This window comes from Neolamprologus multifasciatus, chromosome 1, assembly GCF_963576455.1.
Source record: "Neolamprologus multifasciatus chromosome 1, fNeoMul1.2, whole genome shotgun sequence".
Lineage (NCBI taxonomy): Eukaryota > Metazoa > Chordata > Actinopteri > Cichliformes > Cichlidae > Neolamprologus > Neolamprologus multifasciatus.
The window spans coordinates 1,341,954-1,362,182 of NC_140439.1; the positions used below are offsets into that span (position 1 = coordinate 1,341,954).

Here is a 20,229-nt window from a genome sequence, read left to right on the forward strand (position 1 = left end):
CAGTTATAGACATTGTTCTCATACATATATATTTCACATTTCTGAGATGTTTCCTTTGTAATCTGTGCCGTCTTCTCCCCAGTTACGAGTCAGCAGTGCTGGAGACCACTTTCACCCACGGCAGCTGGTCTACCTTCTGGGTGAAGATGTCGTCCTGCTGGGCCTGTGTGATCCTCTACCTCTGGCTCCTGCTGGGCCCTTTGTGCAGCTGTCAGAACGAATCCAGACCTCGCCGCTCGCGCATCAAACGCCGCTCAACATCCTCCCGCCATGTCACCGTCAGTGTCTGACACTCAGGAAGTAGCCTGGCAGGAGGAGAGTGGACAAGAGGTCAGGTGTCGGAGGGCCTCCCCGTGTTGCCCAGCAGGAGGAAATTTTCAGGCGTGGAGGTCACTGGGGTGAGGGGTCAAAGACTCACGGTGTTGTGAGAGAAACCCACGGGTGGTGCCCCTGCTGACATGTGAAGAACTGGGCACAGGCCTGATGTCACAGGCTTGATACCCTAAACCACTAACAAGGACATAACTGTGGTTTAGAAGCACATTACAATATGAATTGCCAAAGGGATCAGAAGTGAACTCTCACTCAGTATACTGGGAATCGCAGTAAGAGGGTAGGTGTAAAGATTTTGAATGTTTAATTTTAGTATTTTTTATTATTTTTGCAGCATGTAGACACTTAAAATTGTAAGAGAGAACTCTGTTTATGTATTTGCTAGATTACTATTTCAGAGGCGCATGTCCCTAACATTTAAAACTTTTTCATGTATATCAAATAAAGAATTTGCCCTAAAGCACAGAGCCTTTTAAGCCCTCTGACAAATAATTGAGGGTTATGGAGCATGAACAAATCTTTCAAATTCTGCAAAAACACAAACAGTTTAAGAACTACCTATAAAGCAACACGTTTTCCTACCGACACATTTACAGTTCAATCTGTGCAGTAACTTTGAATCTTTTTGTACATCTAATCTCTCTCCTCCGCATACAACTGCAAACCTGAAAAAAAGGTCACATTACACATAACTACACTTGACCCACTCATCTTTCATCTAAAATAACATCATGCATACATACAAAAAAGCATAATCCAGTCATCTTGAAAGAAAGAAAAATGCACATGAGACTGGCTCCATATAAAACAAGGCATTCCCTACAGACCCATGTGAAAATCTTCAAATTTACATCATTAATAACTAACCTTTTATCTTTTATTAGTTACCTTTATCCAATTTGAAGACGATTTAGACGCTCCACAAACATGCCTCAATGTCTGTAGTGGTCGGTGCAGGGCGTAACTGCTATAGCAGCAGCATAGCAGTAATCAGCTCCTTCATTGTGAGGCCAGTTACCACTTCCTGATGTGTGTGGTTGCCAGTCCAACATGAGGGATTCTCCAGTCTTGGTTAACCAGATGGTAACTGCAAACACACCCTAAAAAACCCGTTCTTTTTAGCTTAACATCTTGATTAGAAATCGCTAACACATTAGCCTAGCTTTTCCAGCCTAGCTTTTCCCCATGCTGCCAGTTGTAAAGGTAAGCTAAAGCCAGTAAACTTCTGGCTTTAGTTTGTTAATGCACAGACACAAAAGTGTTGGTGATCTACTCAATAGGGATGGATATTGATAAGATTTTCACGATTCCGATTCCATTTTCGATTCTGTTTAACGATTCGATTCTTTATCGATTCTCTTATCGATTCTTTTTAAAAAAGGAGAACACTAAGGTCGATTAGCTTAGAACTTTGTTTTATATCTTCTCTTTGAACAAGATAGAAATTTAGGAGTAACATGGCCTTACAAACCCAACAGTGAGATCTTAAGAGATCCACAGCCTACGGCTCTTCAATGGGTGTCACAGGGTCCCCAGGAAAAAAAATTGTAAATGTAAAATAATAAAATAAATATTCTTCTGTAGCAATAACAAAGTATAACATAAATTATTCTGTAGCAATTACACAAGAATATCCAGTAATGTCCCTGCCTACAATTAAACACATTCACCTACCGAAAATCATCTGCTGTGGCAAATGGGTTCAAGCCTTTGACCACAAACTTAGTCACTGCTCGGTGACATTCGTCTATCCTGGCCTGAAAGGAGACGCTACCAGTAGACTGCAGCGAGAACTGCCAGCGTCTGAGCCAGAGTCTGTCTGTCTCTCTCATCATGGTCACCTAAATGCACAGTAATGGCAGGTTTTGTAATAAGGCAGATCGCGCTAACATAATATGCACTGTTAGTTGATTATTTACCTGCCACATTAACGGGAGAGGACGTGCAAACGTTACCGCTGCTGCTGGGTTGAGATTCACGAGTCCGGAGCGGAATTAAAAACACGACATTCATTTAAGGTCATCGCGTGTTTTGTGAGCAAATGCTTTTGCATATTCGTAGTGTTTCCACACCTTAAATGACATATCTACTTTATAAGTATTGCAAGTTGCCCTGTTGTCATCAGTTCTCATAAAGTATAACCAAAATTTAGCGTTTGAGCCACCATGTTTCCTGCCAGGTAAATGACACCACAATGCTCTGCAATGTGGTGACGTCATTCGGGGCGACTGGAATCGATAAGGGAATCGTTTGCAAAAATGGCAAAAAATTCCAAGGAATTGAAACAGTGGGAACTGGTTCTCAACAAGAACCGGTTTTCGATACCCATCCCTACTTCTCAATAAACGTGTCAAAACAAATCCATCCAGCACAGAATGTGAGCTTTATTTCATGTAGCGCTAACAAAACCAGAAAATGTACAAACAAAATCAGTTTATTTCTTTAATTCATTCATAGCTTCCCACTTCTGTTTGATGCAGCAGCTCTTGATTCTTGTTTCCCACACAAACCCAAAGAAAGATTTGTTCATGTGTTAAATTAAATTCTGAAAAAGATCATGTCTGCATTGTTTCATCAGAATTTGATCTTTAAATACTCTGAGACAAAGTTTACTAGAACAATTGAGAGGCAGCTAAGTAGAATTACATGATTTTTTTTTTAACGATTAACTGAAGACATGTTAAAATGACACAATTCACTTCTGTATTTCACAATAATTATCCAGATACGTTTATTTATTGTTTACATTTATTTTTGCAAATTGTGAAGCAATTTTAAAAACTTAAAAAAATAAATCCAGGAATGCTTAAAAAGTATTAAAAATGCAGAAGGGATAGAAGCTTCCTGTCTCATGCCTTCAAATGAAGTAATCATGTCTGCAAGAGCGAGTTTGAAATATGTTGTGCATCTAACATAAGCCCCGCTCCATCCCACAAAAGGTCTCGTTGATGTAAGCATATGAAGCCTAGGACTGGTTTCCAATAGTCCCTGTTCAAATGAAGGGAAACTGAGCCAAGTGTCTGTGATGACTCACATGCAGTTAATGAGCAAGAACCAGGCTTAGTAAAAAACTATATTTTATATATATATATATATATATATATATATTAGGGGTGCAACGATACTCGTATCGATATTGAACTGTTTGATACAGTGCTTTCGGTTCGGTACGCATATATATCGAACAATATAAGATTTTTAATCTATTTTACCAACTTTCCTTCTGACGATGCTGTCTGTGTTGAGCGGTCAGTGGATCTGCGCTCGACAGTGCAGCCTAGGTGGAGTAGTCGAACGCAGATTCACTGAGCGCAGCGCAAGCTAGCGAGACAGAAGTTAAGCTCTCGTTGCAACATGGCAAATTGAACCTCCCCCACCCTAATTCAGATGTGGCGTTTGGAACTATTTTGGTTTTCATATGAAGTATGACCCTGAAGGTAAACGTGTCATGGACAAAAGTAAAACGGTATGCCAAATGTGCCACGCAATGCTCAATTACATGGGTGGGAACTAGTGGTTAGCGCAGTTAGCTCGTTAACGTGTTGGCCGTCCAGCCCGACGCACGGGCCGATCCGCAGTAGCTCGTTAACGGAGATTTGCCGTGTTGTGGCGTTAACGTCATTTCAGATTAACGCTGACAGCACTAGTGGGAACACAACGAATATGACTGCACATTTACTCCGACAGCATTCTAGTGCAAAGACAAGTGGAAGCAGACAAAAACAAACACGCATGCTACAAACTTTACCCGAGTCATGTAGACAGCCGTTAGCACATGATTCTCCTTATGGGGACCTGATATGTTTAATATGCTGCTGAGAATATAGCCCAGAAGAAGCGTATAGTATAGCTTTTATTTTGGAAAGAGCCATTTCTCTGTAATAAACTCTCTTTTCCAAAGATGAGTGATTCCTCGATCAGATAGATTTATTTATTTTTATTACTTTGTTGTTTCAGCAACATTAAATTTAAAAACTGTACTTTTGAGTTAAAATATATATTTATAATTTTAATAAATGACAAATTAAAAAGTCTTGAACATTTTTTTTGTATCGAAAAAATATCGAACCGTGACACCAAAGTATTGAATCAAACCGAACCGTGAATTTTGTGTATCGTTGCACCCCTAATATATGTGTGTGTGTGTATAAAGTTGTATTAGCCACTGTTTAGTGCTTCCTTTGGTGTAGATGTAAAGGGTTTTTGTAAATACAGTTTTCTTACGAATGTTAATTTTTTCTCATTTGTTATTTTACATTGGTTGGTCTTTGAATACACACGCACATTATAAAGACAAAGAGAGTCTCTTTGGCACATATGCATACAGTATATTAGGTTCAAAAGCAAATATGATATTTTTAATCCACAACACAATAAGCAGAGTTCAACCATTTAACTCATTACAAGGTTTCTTAAAACAGTTATAATCAGTTATATTGTAGTACATTTGTAGCTAATCAGTGCCACACAATAAAATACTGTATATTTATTTTCTGTAAGTATCAAAGGCCAGACCTGATTTAACATACTCTAACAAATGAATACAGCAAATAAGCAACGTTATGAAAGACATTACACAGCTTACACAAAAACATTGTGTTATGATTAAAGCTTATTTTTCATACATGAACACTGTGAAACAATCTATTATTAGATATCACCAGTCAAAGATAAAGCATCTAATTCAGTCTGTCGTGACTGCTGTTTCAGGTTTTTCCCATTGTCTGATTCAGCTGTAGTGTAAGCACAGGTCACACCACAGTTTGAGTAGTGAAGTTAGTGTCTGCATTATATTCTGGTCTATTGTCTGAGAAAGGACTACGCAGTGAGAAGAACTGGAAATACTTTTACTCTGGACAGGTAGCCAGTCTGTCGATCTTCTTAAAGACTTCCAAACCTCCATGTTGGAAAAACCACATCCTTGATTAGATTGACAGTGTTTCTTTAAAGAGAGTGGCAGATGGAATAAAGACAGCTCTAGACCTGAGTCTGTGGACTGGGGAAGGCCTCAGGGAGAACTGGCAGGAGCTTCTGGGCCAAGCATTGTGTGGGTTGGCGAGTGTGAAAATGAAAGGAAATGTGCAAGAAAACCATACAACCGTGGGAACAGAGGGGAAGTGTATGAGGTGTGGTCCCACTCCTGAAATTCAGATAAATTATTTCAAACAAGAAAAAAAGACAATGAAACAGCCCCATTGTTGGGATTAAATATTTTGCAGTGCCTCCATAATGCACTGGTGAACAACCTTCAGTTGTTCAGCTGATATCGGTCCACTCATGTTCACTAATTATGGCTTGTTATTATGGTATCCCGCTTCTCAGCCCACTGACAGACTGGCGACCTGTCTGGGTGTGCCCCGCCTCTGGCACTATGACTAGTCTAAAGCAGGTGAGCAGCAGCTGCTCCGCAGAGCTGAGTTTGGCACACAGTATACCTTATTCCAGGTGAGATCGTTCACATCAACATCCCAGGATTAGCATCTGAAAACATGATTGTTGGAAACCCAGCTTTGCAATAAGCTGGAGGTTTCATATCACATATGCTATTTGAAAATAGTATGACCAAGATTTACAAAACAGATCAAAACATATATTCAGAACAACCTAAAATAGGTGACTGAGCCATTCTCCGACAGACTTTGATAGGATCAGAAGTTATTTTGAAACCATAGCTACTGCCATGTGCTTCCTGTCAGACAAAATTCTGTTTTTTAGGCATTTTTTCAGAAATACTAAAGAGAAAAAGGAGAAAATTATTCAAAGTGGATTCTTCTTTTACACAAAAACAAATATAATATAAAAATATATGATGGCTGTGGGAAATAGCCACAATAAAAAGGCCATTTCAGTCAGTTCTTCTCTTTGGTGTTTTTAAAGGTGGCACAAGCGTCACCTAAAGTGCTCTAAATTGTACAGTAAGCTGATCAGGCTTTTAAATAATCGTGGACTCTCAGTATTTCTGGAATACATGCATCACAAGGAATCTGATGCTGGTTTAAAGGTCCAGAAATGTTATATCTGAGTAAAGCGTGCGACAACATGCATCCCCTCAGTTCTGTTTGGGTCCTCTGTTGCTGCAGAGCCTTTCAAGCGGCCATAGCAGTTCATCCTCTCTGGGTCTGTATGGCACCACATAGCTCTCCTCTTCAAGCAGAATTCGGTTTAATGTGCGCTCATAATTAATGTGACGTCGCGCCATAAAGATATACTGTTTCCCTACTTCCAGGTTAGGGCAGTCGCACACATTAGGGACCCACAGGAACTCCCGGTGCTCCAGGCGGAACCGGTTCCGGTAGGTGTGGATGATCTGGACGTCGTAACGAGTTTCCTCACCTCGTTGCAGCTTCAAAAGGACTCTTGCCCGGAAAACTAAAATAAAATAGCGATACTAATACAGCTGTATGTGGTAACAAGCCACTAAAAACAGCAAAAATAGAATATGTAGTCTTACCAAAGTCCTTCTGGCAATACTGTCTCTGGCGTTCTCGTCGACCTTTAACCCGCTGGCATTTGCCACAATGCCCTGAAGGATATGGCAACCGCAAATTAGTTCAGACAATTGCAGACATAAATAAAAATATGTCTCATAGAAATACACCCCGTGGAATTAGATGAAAAACATTAATTAGTCTTTAATTCATGTTTCTGCCATTTAGAAGATAGTGATCCTTTTGTGACAGCCAAAAATGGCCATTGTAATAAATTCATCCCGGATGAACCCCCACTTGCCAAAAACGGGCCACAAGACAAAAAGGGAGACGTACACAAATACTTATTAATAGACTATTTATTTTAAATGAAAGACACAAGAAGAGACGCTAAACTAACCATCGTGTGTGGTTAGTACAATCATTGGTGTAAATGGGTGAATAAGGTGTGTGCAGTTTTCTCAGGGGTAAGAAACAACTGAGCGCTGAGGACGTTGATAGTGCACAGGCACAGGAGCCCCATGCTAACAGATGTGACCTGCCACTCAAAGCCAAAAGGAGGGAAGGATGGAGTGGGTCATCACACACAGGCTTGGATGAGAGCCACACTGAAGGTACGTCAACACTAAAGGTTGTACTATCACATGTTTCTTTTTAAAGGTACTTGGCAAGTAGGTTGTTCTCAGTAACTCAAAGAACTTGCCACAGTTCCTCTGTGAATGTGGCCCCAGTGCCAAAACTAGGACTCACAATGACTGATGCCAAAAACTTTGACCCCAAAGATGGAGCCATAACCAAAGACAGCTGCAGTCTACAGATTCTCTCTGCAATGATATTATTCTCAAGGACGTTAGCCACACTTCTGCTGTGCAGTTATCAAGTGTTGCATATACTGAAATGTCAAAGGTATCAAGTTCTTTTTTCTCTTAATGTCAGACTGATTGTTGAGATCACGGCTATGTGGGGTCTTAGCAAAATACACAAGAGCTCTTGTTATTCTTGTGCTTCAAGCTGTTTTTTATTACTCTAGCTTGGAGTTAATGTGGCATTTGGCCTTGGCACATATTTGGGACTGATCTAATTTATAGGGTACATGAAGTTTTAAAAAATACCAGTTTTAGCTTGTTGAGTGATGTGATGGGTTGTTTGAACATACTTTCAGGTGAGGGCTGAGGGAGGAAATTTCTACGGTTCTCGTCCCGCTCCAGACGAGGCAGGATGGGCTGGTGGGGACGCTGGTGGTGTGGTGGCTTCACTGGCTGTAAAACTAGAAGAGACAAAATCAACACACTAATATCAACATGATTTTTCAAATCTTTGGGCATCTTACAATTGGCTGTTTCTCTATGTATTGCAACCACAATCACTTTGGGCTCCAAAGCAAAAACATGGAAGAGACCAAAAACTGGTCTGAGTCTAAAACTGGTCAGTGATGTCACGGTGGCTATTTTCATCTTTTATATACAGTCTATAGTCAAGGTTGATCCACTTTTTTTAACCTATTTTTGATTATTACTTATATTTCGTTGCTTTCATTTTTTATTTTATTATGTTTAGGCAACAAAACCTCTGGATTTAAGAGTGGGCAGTTGTGCCTTCTGTCCATTTTATCCAGCACTAATGAAAAACCTATAGCTGTGTACTAGAAAGGCAAACTCTTCCTCTGGAACTCCATTTCCATTGGCTATAAAAACATATTTTATGTCGTGTTGTGGCTTAAATGTTTGCTGTTGTTCATTTCATTTTGGATAATGATCAACAGGCAGTCAGTATATACACATGCACTGATATTACAGCCTATCAGTTAACAGTGTTTTTCATTATATAACACAACAGGAAACATTATTTGAATATATTAATGAAATGACAGAACAGCAACTTTTCTCTCTCTTTTTTCCCCTTTCAATTATAAGTTAAAAAATGTGAAAACAAAGCCATACTACTGTTATGTTCAATTGCTTTCTCAATAAAAGAGATCATGATTTAAAAAAAAAAAGAAATGACAGAGCAGCTTAAAAATCCACGATGTGTCTCCGTTATTCAACTTCACATTACATATCTAAAACTAAACCTGGTGTTGTAAAAGATAAAATATATAAAAATCCTGCATCATACAGTTTGTTTTGCTTCGGCAAAAAAAAATTCATTCTGACTTTATTATGTATCATCGCGACCTGAAGAGTCCCATTTTTATCTAATAAACAATCAAAATACTATTTCTGTCAATGATATGAGTTCTGCTTTTGGCAGAAAGCAGAACTCTGCTGGAAAATGTTTTCCAGAGAGGCTACTTAGATTTATTGCAGGGTTGGATGGAGTCTGACAAGAAGGCATGGCTCCTCGGGCTCAGTGCAGATTCCCATGTGAATATTTAAGGAGAGATTGAACACATGTGTACTGTGTGCTGTAATCATGAAACTTACACCAGCTGTGTTTCTCAGCAGCAACCAGGCCAGCCTGCAGATAAACTATTTTAAATCAAATGGGACCTGAACATGGATTCTTTTCAGCCCCACTGCGAGTGTTTTCACTTATTCAGCTGAATTAGAACTTCTATAAGGGTGCTGTGTGCATGTGTGCACGCCTTTAGGTTTGCTGCCACTCGTCTGACAACTTCCTCTGTCAGACAATAAAATGCACTCATGAGCTAATCTTGGCTTTATATTTATCTCTGAAAGGAGTCACTCAGCCAATATTTCTGAGTTAGTTTCATCCCATGCTGCTGATTCAAGATGCATAAATATGTCAAAAGTAATTTATTAAATATTCATTAGGTTACTCAGAAATGTGTACTTTCTGCATTTTCAAGTGCTTTGCAGAGTGGTCAGCAGTCTGCTATTTTCAGCATTACCACAAGTTTGTTTGTTAATTTAGCATCATTAGCGTTGCTTTATCAATTTATAAAGTCAGTGAGGAGCATCTATTGTTTCAGTTGTGTTTTTTTTGTCTACCTGTCTACTGCAGAGGGCATGAATGAATAGGCTGTGTCTCAGAAGGACATAGAACATGAACAACATGTTATAGTCTGACTTCAAACGAGCACCTGAGAGCATAAACACATCATAATTCCTGAGAAAACAGAGGAATGTAGCAAAACAGGCATTTTCAGCCTCAGATTTGTGCAGAATCAAACTTGTTTTTCATCCCCTGCTGGTGATTAGAAGAAATTATAATTTCTTTCTGTATTTTTACACACATTCTGTATCTGCAGTTTAAAGTGAGCACTTGCATCTGTAGAGATACAGCTCTTAAATGGCTGTTAATGGCACACTTGTTATTAATCTCTCTCTCCTCCACAGCATGTCTTTATCCTGTCTTCCTTCTCTCACCCCAACCAATCACAGCAGATGGCCCCGCCCCTCCCTGAGCCTGGTTCTGCCGGAGGTTTCTTCCTGTTAAAAGGGAGTTTTTCCTTCCCACTGTCACCAAAGTGCTTGCTCATAGGGGGCCATATAATTGTCGGGTTTTTCTCTGTATCTATTGCCGTAGAGTCGACCTTACAGTGTAAAGTGTCTTGAGGCAACTGTTGTTGTGATTTGGCGCTATATAAATGCAATTGAACTGACTTTTTTTTTTGTAGATGAGCTTTACTAACCACTGAATAATTCGGCTGCATTTTTACTTTCAAAGCATAACCGTGTGGGGTTATTTTTGTTTCAGAATGTGGCTGAAACAGCCTCTGTTTCTGGAATGAATCCATCCATTACACAGATCACAAAGAGTCTGATGGTGATCCATGTAAACTGAGTATAAACTACTGTAAATGTTTAGTGCTATTACTGCAGACTGCAGAGACTGCACAGGACCAAAGCCTTAGTTTTCTTCTTTTTCTTTTTGTAACCTGGATTTCCCTGATGACTGCTCGTTGCCCAGTAATGTAAAGTGAACAGAGAACACTTGTGAGTGCTGTACATGTATGTACAATACTTGGTGATGAGAAAACACTGCTTTGCATCATAGCTAGCATTCAGTTAAAGTGACAACCAAAGACCAATGGTGTTGTAGGTATTTGTGGAATGACACAATGAATCTGTCTGGTTCTGGTAACAGATCCACAGCACAACACCACAGAAGGCAGCATTTATAATGTTGGAAAGATAGCACAAAGTCCATTTTAGCTGTTATCATTAAAGAAACAATAAAAACACTGTGTTCATGTAAGTATCTGCTCAGTATAGGGCAGATGGTCTGAATGTTGCTGACGGCACACTCTTTCATGAGTTTCTCCCCTTATAGAAATGACTGGCAGAAATTTCTTTAATGCGGTACTTGTGTGTTTTTAAAGGCAGCCTAAAATTTCTTCTCAACCTGAACTGTGCTTTAAGTAACATGAGGTTGTTTGAGAGGTTGACTGACTTACAGTTTACTGACTTACTAAACTAATGGTTTAATGTATGAATCTGTTTCACGAGAATTAAAGAGAGTATATGGGCCTTACACCAGTGAGGTCGGGGGGTGTTTTGTGGAACCCTGGTAGTGGTGGTTGTGGCTGAAGCAGTGGGCTGACTCCAGGGTAGGTAGCTGGCAGTATGGTGAGCCTGTCGCAGTGGGCTCCTCCTCCCGTGGTAGAGAGCATACTGGTCTGGTGGGAGCCAATACTCGTACTCAATCCCTGGGTTTCTGTCTGTTGCCAGAACCTGCACACAAGTGAACAGTTCAGAGTGGCATGGAGAAAAAGAAAAATAGCAAGCTATCAGTCAGGACCATTAGAGCCAAAGGAAGATTTCTATTTCTATCTGCAGTAACGTGATTCTTTCACCGAGCTGACATATACTCTTTCCAAAATGTTTGGGCTAACTCCAAGAAAAAGTCTTTGACTAGCTTCCTCGTTCTCATTTCTATTTTGTTGTTAGTCATCTTGTTATCAGTACATGTGCCCAGATACTTGAAGCTACTATTGACTCCCACAGACTGACCAGAAATTGAAGGACCTGTCATCGGGCCTGTGTAATTCACCGCCTTGATGCTCAATCATCCAGGTAAGTAAATCTCCAAAGGTTGATTCTGTTCATCTGGACGTTTTCAGTGGGAGAAACGTTTCGTCACCAGATATGGGGTCGTTACTTGTAACGCGTTACTGTAATCCGATTACTTTTTTCAAGTAACGAGTAAAGTAAGGGATCACTATTGCAAAAACGGTAATTAGATTAACGTTACTTTCCCGTAGGAACGCTGCGTTACTGTGTTACTAAAACCTTGATTTTTTTGCGAGAATGTCTCATGACAGTGACGTAAGCGAGTGCGACGTTCGTGACAACAGCTGTGTGCAGATCAACAATGGATCATATATCGAGTGCGTGAGAGAGTATGAGTGTGCAGCGTTTAAAGCGTGGAAGTACTGACCTTACTTTGAGTTTGATTCCATAAAAAGTGACAAAAACATTAGTGTCCGTTGTGCGTGGGAAGAAAACTTCTTTTTACAGCGAAAAAAACCCCTAAACTTCCGAGCAAGCACCGAGTAGCTACGACGTAATGGGAAACTCACAGAGAAACTCACGGATTCTTCCACTGACCGCTGCGGCACACTTGCACCAGGGTAAACCTCCGCCTACCCCACTCCTGCTTTACAGGTGAAAATAGAGCAACAGGACTGCTGAGTCTTTGACTTTATTTATTTTCTGCTGTGTTTTACTTGCATCTATTTGAAAGAGTGAGTGTAAACACACACACACAAAAAATATTTTATGTGCTGGAATGTGCAGAAAATAGGTTTAAATATTAAACAAATTTCTTCCAGTCAGAGAATGTTGCATATAATTAAATTTTTGCTTGATGCATAAAGTTAAAAGATTAAAACTGATAAAACAAGTTAAAAAAAAAAAGACTTTTCCATTTGATTACATTTTGTATGATGGATTATGCAGAAAAAGTAGAATTGGGCTGAAAGATCTATCGCTTTATCACCTATTCAGGTTGTAAAGTGTTTTTTTTAAAAGTAACTAAGTAACTAAGTAATTAATTACTTTTGAAAATAAGTAATCAGTAAAGTAATGGGATTACTTTTTTGGGGAAGTAATCAGTAATTAGTTATAGGTGCCACCCCGAAGCTAAAACAATAAGTGAATCGAGTTTGAATGAGTCACTCACCAAAATGAATCGGGTGTTTTGAGTCATTTGAGTGACTGAGTCGGTTGCTAGGAGAGTGCAAAAAATGTACATTTTCACTCAAACGTAATTTGTTTCTCTTTTCATGTAAACCCAATTTCTAAGATGAGTGATTGAAAAAGAAAAAGAACTCTTTTATAGAGCAAAAAAGAGCAAAAAAATAAAGATTTGTAAAGGGAACGTTTATTTTTATTTCAATAGAATATCAATGAAATTTCTGACAGATAGAAAGTGAAATGTGAATCATCAAAATCAAAAATCTAAATAAAAAAAATAAAATTTACAGATTAAAGCATTCAAAAGTACTAGTCCACTTCAAAATTAATTGTCCCTTACAGATTGGCATTGAGGAAAATAAGCTCCCGAACTTTTCCAGGGCTGAGACGGTTCCTCTTGTCTTTAATTACTTGTCCTGCCTTTGAAAAGATCCGCTCTGATGGAACGGAAGTTGCCACTATGCAGAGTCTCGTCTTCATAACATTGCAGGTTTTTTTGAAGACAGTGGCACGGGACTTCCACCATTCCAGGGGGTCAGATGTCCGGGGTAGGAGTGGCTCTGACAGGAATCCATTAATCTCCAGCATTGCCTCTGTGAAGGGGTTTTGGACTCCTGGCCTCAGTGATGCAAACCGCTTTTCAAAATCGGCCCAAATCACAGGCACTGTCTCAGTGGAAGGATTGGCCTGTGGGGCACCCTCTCCTTCCTCTGTGCTGGGTGTTGCCAGTGGCAGTGGTCTTAAGGACCTCGATGCAGCTCCCACAACTCTTGTTACAGCATCTTCTGCATGTCTATCATGCAAAAATGCATGCTTCTTGAACCTGGGATCCAAAAGTGTAGCATCTGCAAGCAGGCTCACTTGTTCGACCCCCCCAGCCGTTTGACAGTTTCTGCAATGAGGATATCTACCATGTTGCGGATTGGCTGATAGATGGAAGGACTTCTCTGTCTGTGTGCAGTAACCCTCTGCAGCCCTCTTGCCATTAAAATGGCTTTTGATCCAGTAACAAACCTGTTGAGGAGAAATAAAGGAAAGACTATAGTTCCATGCGTTTTAATGCAGTTACAGCCCCTGCAGTGCAGTGCATTAAGCATACATTGTCATAGAAAACCATTTTACAGTTTACATTTAATTGTAAGCTGTTGTAAGAAACATCTTAAATGCTATTATCTGGGAAAGAATTGAAAAATGTGTTTAGGCAAATGTAATGACACAACATGAAATATATACATGTATTATGACACTATTTTAACATACCTTTCGGCACTCAGTTCCACAGTCACTTCCTCAAAAGGCTGCAGGACCTCACAGGTTTCCTTGACCATCTCCCACTCTTCAAGTGACAGGGTTTGCAGCTGTGGATTCACCAAGGCCAGGGTGGAAATGAGGGGATCCTTCACTTCTGCAATCCGCTTCAGCATGTAATAAGTGGAATTCCACCTGGTTGGCACATCTTACTTCAGTCGTAGTTGGGGCTGTCCCATCTGCTGCTGTGTCTCTCTCAGTTTAGCAGAAGCCACTCTGCTGCGGCGTGCATATTCAATTATTGCTTTTACCTTTCTGATAATTTCTTGAATTTGAGACTGCTGGATTTCCTTTCTGACTATTAAATTCAAAATGTGTGCAAAACAATTTTGATGGTTCCAGTGCAGATTGTCACCCACAGCCTTCTTGACATTGGCTGCACTATCACTTACACATGCAACTATCTTTTCCATTTTCCATGCAGAAAATGAGAAAATGAGGTGAAAAGAAAATGAGAGAATAAATGTCCCGGTAAGTAATATTAAGTTTGTTGAGTTTAGTAAACTTCGGTGAAATTAGAATACCAAGGAAAAAATAACACTTAAAGAATTATTGCAGCCGTCGCATATTTCAGACATTAGGCTGCTGGGGGGAGCTCGCATTAGAGTTATGAGTTATAAGATATAATCCAAGTCGTAACATTGCTGTATGGAGCTGCAGATTTGGTTGCAGGTTAATACTGGCAGTGTCACCATGCCAGCTGACTGTACTTCATCATCAGCCAGTGTTGTTCTTTATACATCAATATTACCAAAGTTTACCATAAGGCAGCACTTACACTACACTGTGCGGTCTAGCTAATTTCTCTCATTACTTATCCTATCTGCCAGCTCCATGTTATGAATAGAGTGTAAATCACCCCTGTGCCATGTTCAGTGCAGGAATGTGCAGTTCTGGTTCTCAAGGCTCCTGTCCTCCCTGGTTTCAGATGTTTCCATACTTCAACACAGCTGATTTAAAGAATCATTTACAGACTTCTGCACAACTAGGTGTTTGGGGATTATTTGATTTGAATTGGCTCTGTTGGTATAGGTAACATCTAAAACGTGCATGATAGGGGTCCATGAGGGCCAGAATTTGACATCCCTGACTTCTAGTCAAGGTCATACATCAGAAAAGTTGTTGTTTGTGACATAAGTTTTTGCTCTATTACTTCAGGGCCAACCAGTAGAGATAAAAGAACAGGAAGAATGAAAAGATCTCAAAATATTGAGAATTTCTTCCTTAAGAAGGCTAAAATACACCCAGAAGCAGAGAGCAATGTCAGGGAAAGGTGGACTGAGCAGCAGTCATCATTGTCACCTGTGAGTTCTACAAATGAAGGAATGTGTGAGAAGGAAAATGCAAGGAAGGGATGTTTATATTGTCAAGGTACTTGAGTAAATGTTCACTTTCAAAACATAAATATTTTGCAACTCCAAGTGCTGCTGTTTACAAATGTTTTTGTACTTCTTGTCTTCCTAACACGTAACAGACTCGTATTAAAAGTTCAAGAGGTTTATTTTTGCACAATTTATACTGGAAACATTATCAAAAGAAGGCATAGAAAGTATTTACTTGCTTTCAGGTTTCATTCAAATGTTAGTCTTTTCATTTGTTTCCCCACTTTTTTCCCGTTTCAAAATCAAACACCAGTTTGTGAGAAGATGGTCTTCTTCTTTTAATAGGCAGATAAAGTTTTGCATTGGCTAATTTGCCAACTGTATGTTAAAAATGTTCATATTTTAATATTGAAAAATGCTTTTGCTCAAAACATATGTTCACTATATGTCAGTAAAAGTACTATGCAAATATTGCTGTCCTTGAATGCTGAATAAACACTGACAAAGCACTGATTGTATCTCTTGCACTTTATCTAAAAACCTTGCACCGTAGTGGTTAAAATCTCATTCTAATAAGAGTTAAAAGCACATTCGGTTATTAGGTTCATAGGGTTATTGAATTATGGTTAACGGTTGGCAGAATTTTTTTTAACATTATCTGCCAATTACATCTGCCACCCTTCTCCAAATCTGTGCCCCTACCTGGCGCCCCCAACAAAAGTTTTCAAGACACGCCACTGCTTTAAAGTCTTCAGTGTCAAAACAGACATGTAATTGATTTATAAAATATATATAAATATTTGGACAGAGACAACTTTTTTCTAATTTTGGTTCTGTACATTACCACAATGAATTATATATATTTGTTCTGTTCCAGCATCTTCAGATATTCTTACCATTAGATGAAGGTCTTCCTGGGTGGGTCCTGGCACCTCAAAGCTTTCCCAGGTGTCTGCTGAGCGCCGATAAACCAGCTTAGTCCCTGCTACACTGTACTCGCCTGGAATGCTGATCTTCCAGTTTCCATTAATCAAAAACTGGGAGCGTCCATTCTGCAGGGCTGTGCAAGGGAAGAACAGGTCATGAGAATGAAGGAAAGACTGGCATGTCTTTCGACATAAAAGGAAACAGTTATGTTTCCTTATCAGTGGGTGAAGTTGAGGCAAAGGCCGGATGCCAGAAGCAGAAATATGGCACTTGACTATATATGGCAGCAGTGACTCCTGGAGGAGGGAGATTTTCTTTTCTTTTTTTCTTTTTTTTTTGTGTCCCGCTTGGACCTTTAGCCGTCAGAATTGTTGTCTGAAGGCCAAGAAAGATGCCAAGCGGATTTATTTTACCAAGTGGATCATCATGGCCTTGCCATATTGGTCCATTTGATTGACCTTTATTATAATTATGTATTTATTTTACAAACGGGACAGACATGACTGGGAGATAGGACAGGGAGAAAGAATGAAAGAAAGAGAGGGAGAGAAAGAAAACCAGAGGGGAGAAGAGACGGTGAGAAAGGGGGGAAGAAAGAAAGAAAAACAAACAAAACACCTGGATCACCTGTATGGAGAAAAAAAAACAGAAGAGAAAGCAAACAAAAAAAGAGCAACATAATAAAAACAGCACCATCACAATAAACTAGCTAGCAGTAGATAACAGTAGATACTAAATATTAAACGCTATTGTGCAGCACGCAAGATAGACAGCGCACAATGTGCTTTGAGGCAGCAGCCAAGAAAGGTGTAGTCTGCGTCTGTGAACACCTGTGTGCACACCTGTGTGGATCAGCATGCTTGTATTCCAAAGGTTTCTCCATGTAACGATCTGCTAGGGAGTGTGGGGAGCCATAGCCCCGTCCCCCAGGGCATGAAGCAGGTATGGAGGAGATCCAGGCCCCAGACATCCAGAGGCCCCAGACTACAAGGACCCGAGGAGGACCACCAAAAGGGGGGGAACCGTGCCACCCTCCTGGGAAGAGCTGAGTAGAGCCCCAAACGAGAGGTCACCCAGCAGCTACAGAGCAGAGGCCAGAGGGGGTTGCAGTGGCGTGCCCGCGGGCAGGGGAGAGATTTTCCATGACATGGATGGAAACAAGTACCTTCACCTGTCTTAACCAAGTGGTCAAATAAAGCCTTTATGAGGGTCTCTTTAAAGACAACAGCGCATTCTGTTTCAGGGCGTGTTTTATTTTGGTCTCATAAACCGTGATGAGAATAGATGCCCTTGGTTATTATGCTGCCTGGGAAACGTTCAGAGGGTCCAGAAACCAAATGGGACCGTCAAGCCCACTGTCTCCAGGGAGAGGAAGCCACGGCATGTGTAGACCTGAAATATAAAACTGATTTACACTGCAGCTATGAAACAGTGATGCAAAGAGACATGGAATTAAGCTGAAAGTCAAACGCACAGCAGGCCTGGTGTATGTAAAAGAGAGACAGGGAGAAAAAGCGGCTCTATAGACGGAATCTTACCAAGATAATTCCTGCTGTTATCAGTGACTCGGATGTGAGTTGCTCCAGCAGGGATCATGGCCACTTCATTGTATCCAAAAGGCCCGCCTGACAGAGAGAGTAAAAGCTTGGTTTTAATTGGATTTCTTGCACCACATTCAGAAAAGGCCATTTTTTTCCAATCAACTACACAAATACAACACCAACAGCAAGCTTGGATACAAAGTACCAGGAAGCCAGGAAACAAGAAAATCCTAGAAATCATCTAAAAGAAGCTTAGCGTTTGTTGGTTAAACAATAATCCCACATCTGCCTCTGGGATTGCAGAGAGAGTTATGGCTCAGTCTGCAGGTTGAAGTGTTTACTTATATATATACGGTCCAAAAAAAGGATGTGTCTGTAATGTTAAAGCATCTTCACGTTCAAGTTATCTTACAAGACCAGACCAGCCTCCTGACAGAAATCAACCCCTCAGTTACTTGTTTAAACTCTTTTATTAAAAGCTAAATCACCAACACCAGATTACTAGACTACCACTTTATTAGAACCAGTCCATTTACCATTTTAGTGCCATGCTAAACAAGCAGTCACAAAGTTTCAACATTTTTTAAACATCTTAATGTTTTTCTATCATTTAGAACTTTTTTCTCATTTATTTATGTGAAAATTCCACAAAATGCTGTGGATGCTATCCTAACCCCACCCTTAACTCTAAATGGTCACATGGTGGATACCAAAAACCTGCTATGCATTACTGAATGTTATTTGAAAGGATATAAACTTGCACATCTCCAGACAATTGACTGTACTATTATCCTAGTTTGATACATTCAGTCAAACATAATAGATATTTAGAAGCATTCAGACTGTACTGTGCACCTGATACTCAGGGTCTACCTTTGTGTAACTGAGCAGTCAGTAAGTGCTCTGTAATCAGTGACTCACAGAAAACCTGGATTATTAATCACATGATTATAGCTTTTAAAAGAGCTTGCTGTACACTTGCAAGCTATGGTTTGTAACGTGTCATTATAAGACAAATGGGATCTGTAATGTCAGTAATATTAAACCTAATTAAGCACAAAGAAAAAGAAATATGGACTCTAAACTCCCAACCATTCCTTACAGACTGATACTTCAAGAAATAGAAAAAGTCTCAGGTGTGTCCCCGAGCGCAAAGCATCAACAGCATGAAGCTCATTTATCATGACGTATAAAGAGTGTCTCACTCTGGTTTTTCTTTTCACCAGTTTCGGAGAAAAACTATTCTCGAGGTGAATCTGCAGGGCTTTATGATGATATAGTGTTTTGAAATGTCAAAGTGGTAGGCATGTGATCAGCGATGAGCTCGGGGCCATGTGCATTTAGAGCTTGGAAAGAACCGTTTCGTGCTGCGCCATCGGCCCTCCCTCCACTGGTGAAGGAAAGGAAAAAGAGCCCTTGGAGGCTGCTGAGTCACCCAAACAAAGCAGCCTTTATCAGCTGTGTTCTTCTTTCTCAATCTGAGCCATTATGGGCCAGGACTTCATCTATCACCACTGGTCTGTCTACACAATGAGCTGTGAGAGAGAACCACTGTTACAGAGCCAAAGTGACACGCTTGAGGTGTTAGGCACTTTGTAATTAGGTTTAATTCCCCAGAATCTGGTGCTTATTTTTGTTTATTTCCATCTATTATTCTCAGACCATTAATGTTTGAGAATAACATGAAAGCTCTGTATTATGTTGAGGTCCATTCATTAGATGAATGCTCCCAGCTGAATAGGAATGCACCCTAAACAAACCTCCAAACTCACATGAGTTAAAAAGTAACTATTCTGAGGATAAAGCAGCCAACAAATTCCAAAAGCTGCCATGTTCAAAAATAACATCAAAATGTAGCCAAAGTGCCTTAAACGTGCAAGGCCACTAGATGGCAACTGGTGTTTTTGCAAAAAGAATTTTGGTTAAATACCAATACTATGAAGTCTATGAAGTCTTGACCTCTGTATACACAGACTATTCCATGGTTTGCTCACCAGCTGATGACTTACATTAACATTTGAATTCTTAATTCAATTAAACAGGGCAAACAATGCAGTATAATACAGCTACACAGTGTGTGGGGTTTGTCTGCAGTATACGGGGGAACATAGCACACAGATGCAGGGTGAAGTCAAGAGGCTGGAGATGAACTTGAAGAACATGTGTCCAAGTCCAAGCTCTGCCTGCTGCTTTGTTTTTGCTCTGTTTAATTTCAAAGTAAACTGAGTTAGAAACAGTTTGTTCGCTTGCCTGGTTTAAGTAGTGAATA

At 40.0% G+C, this 20,229-nt stretch overlaps 2 protein-coding genes across 6 annotated transcripts in view; one reads left to right on the forward strand and one right to left on the reverse strand.

Annotated features, from left to right (window-relative positions):
• The window catches only part of serinc4 (serine incorporator 4), a 46,040-nt gene extending 25,930 nt beyond the window's left edge, over positions 1-20,110 (forward strand). For 3 of the 5 annotated variants that reach the window (XM_085139972.1, XM_085140097.1, XM_085140182.1), the window contains one exon: positions 83-20,110. In XM_085139972.1, coding sequence (XP_084996098.1) covers positions 83-290 — 208 coding nt within the window. In that variant the 3' untranslated portion in view covers positions 291-20,110. The remainder of the gene's footprint in view (positions 1-82) is intronic. The other 2 variants (XR_014870536.1, XR_014870545.1) reach the window with 2 other exon arrangements.
• The window catches only part of adamtsl5 (ADAMTS like 5), a 56,361-nt gene continuing 40,801 nt past the window's right edge, over positions 4,670-20,229 (reverse strand). Inside the window, exons 8-13 of the mRNA XM_085139792.1 lie at positions 17,958-18,044; positions 16,389-16,552; positions 11,200-11,398; positions 7,918-8,028; positions 6,785-6,856; positions 4,670-6,702 (exon numbers count right to left, since the gene is read on the reverse strand). Coding sequence (XP_084995918.1) covers positions 6,383-6,702; positions 6,785-6,856; positions 7,918-8,028; positions 11,200-11,398; positions 16,389-16,552; positions 17,958-18,044 — 953 coding nt within the window. The 3' untranslated portion in view covers positions 4,670-6,382. The remainder of the gene's footprint in view (positions 6,703-6,784; positions 6,857-7,917; positions 8,029-11,199; positions 11,399-16,388; positions 16,553-17,957; positions 18,045-20,229) is intronic.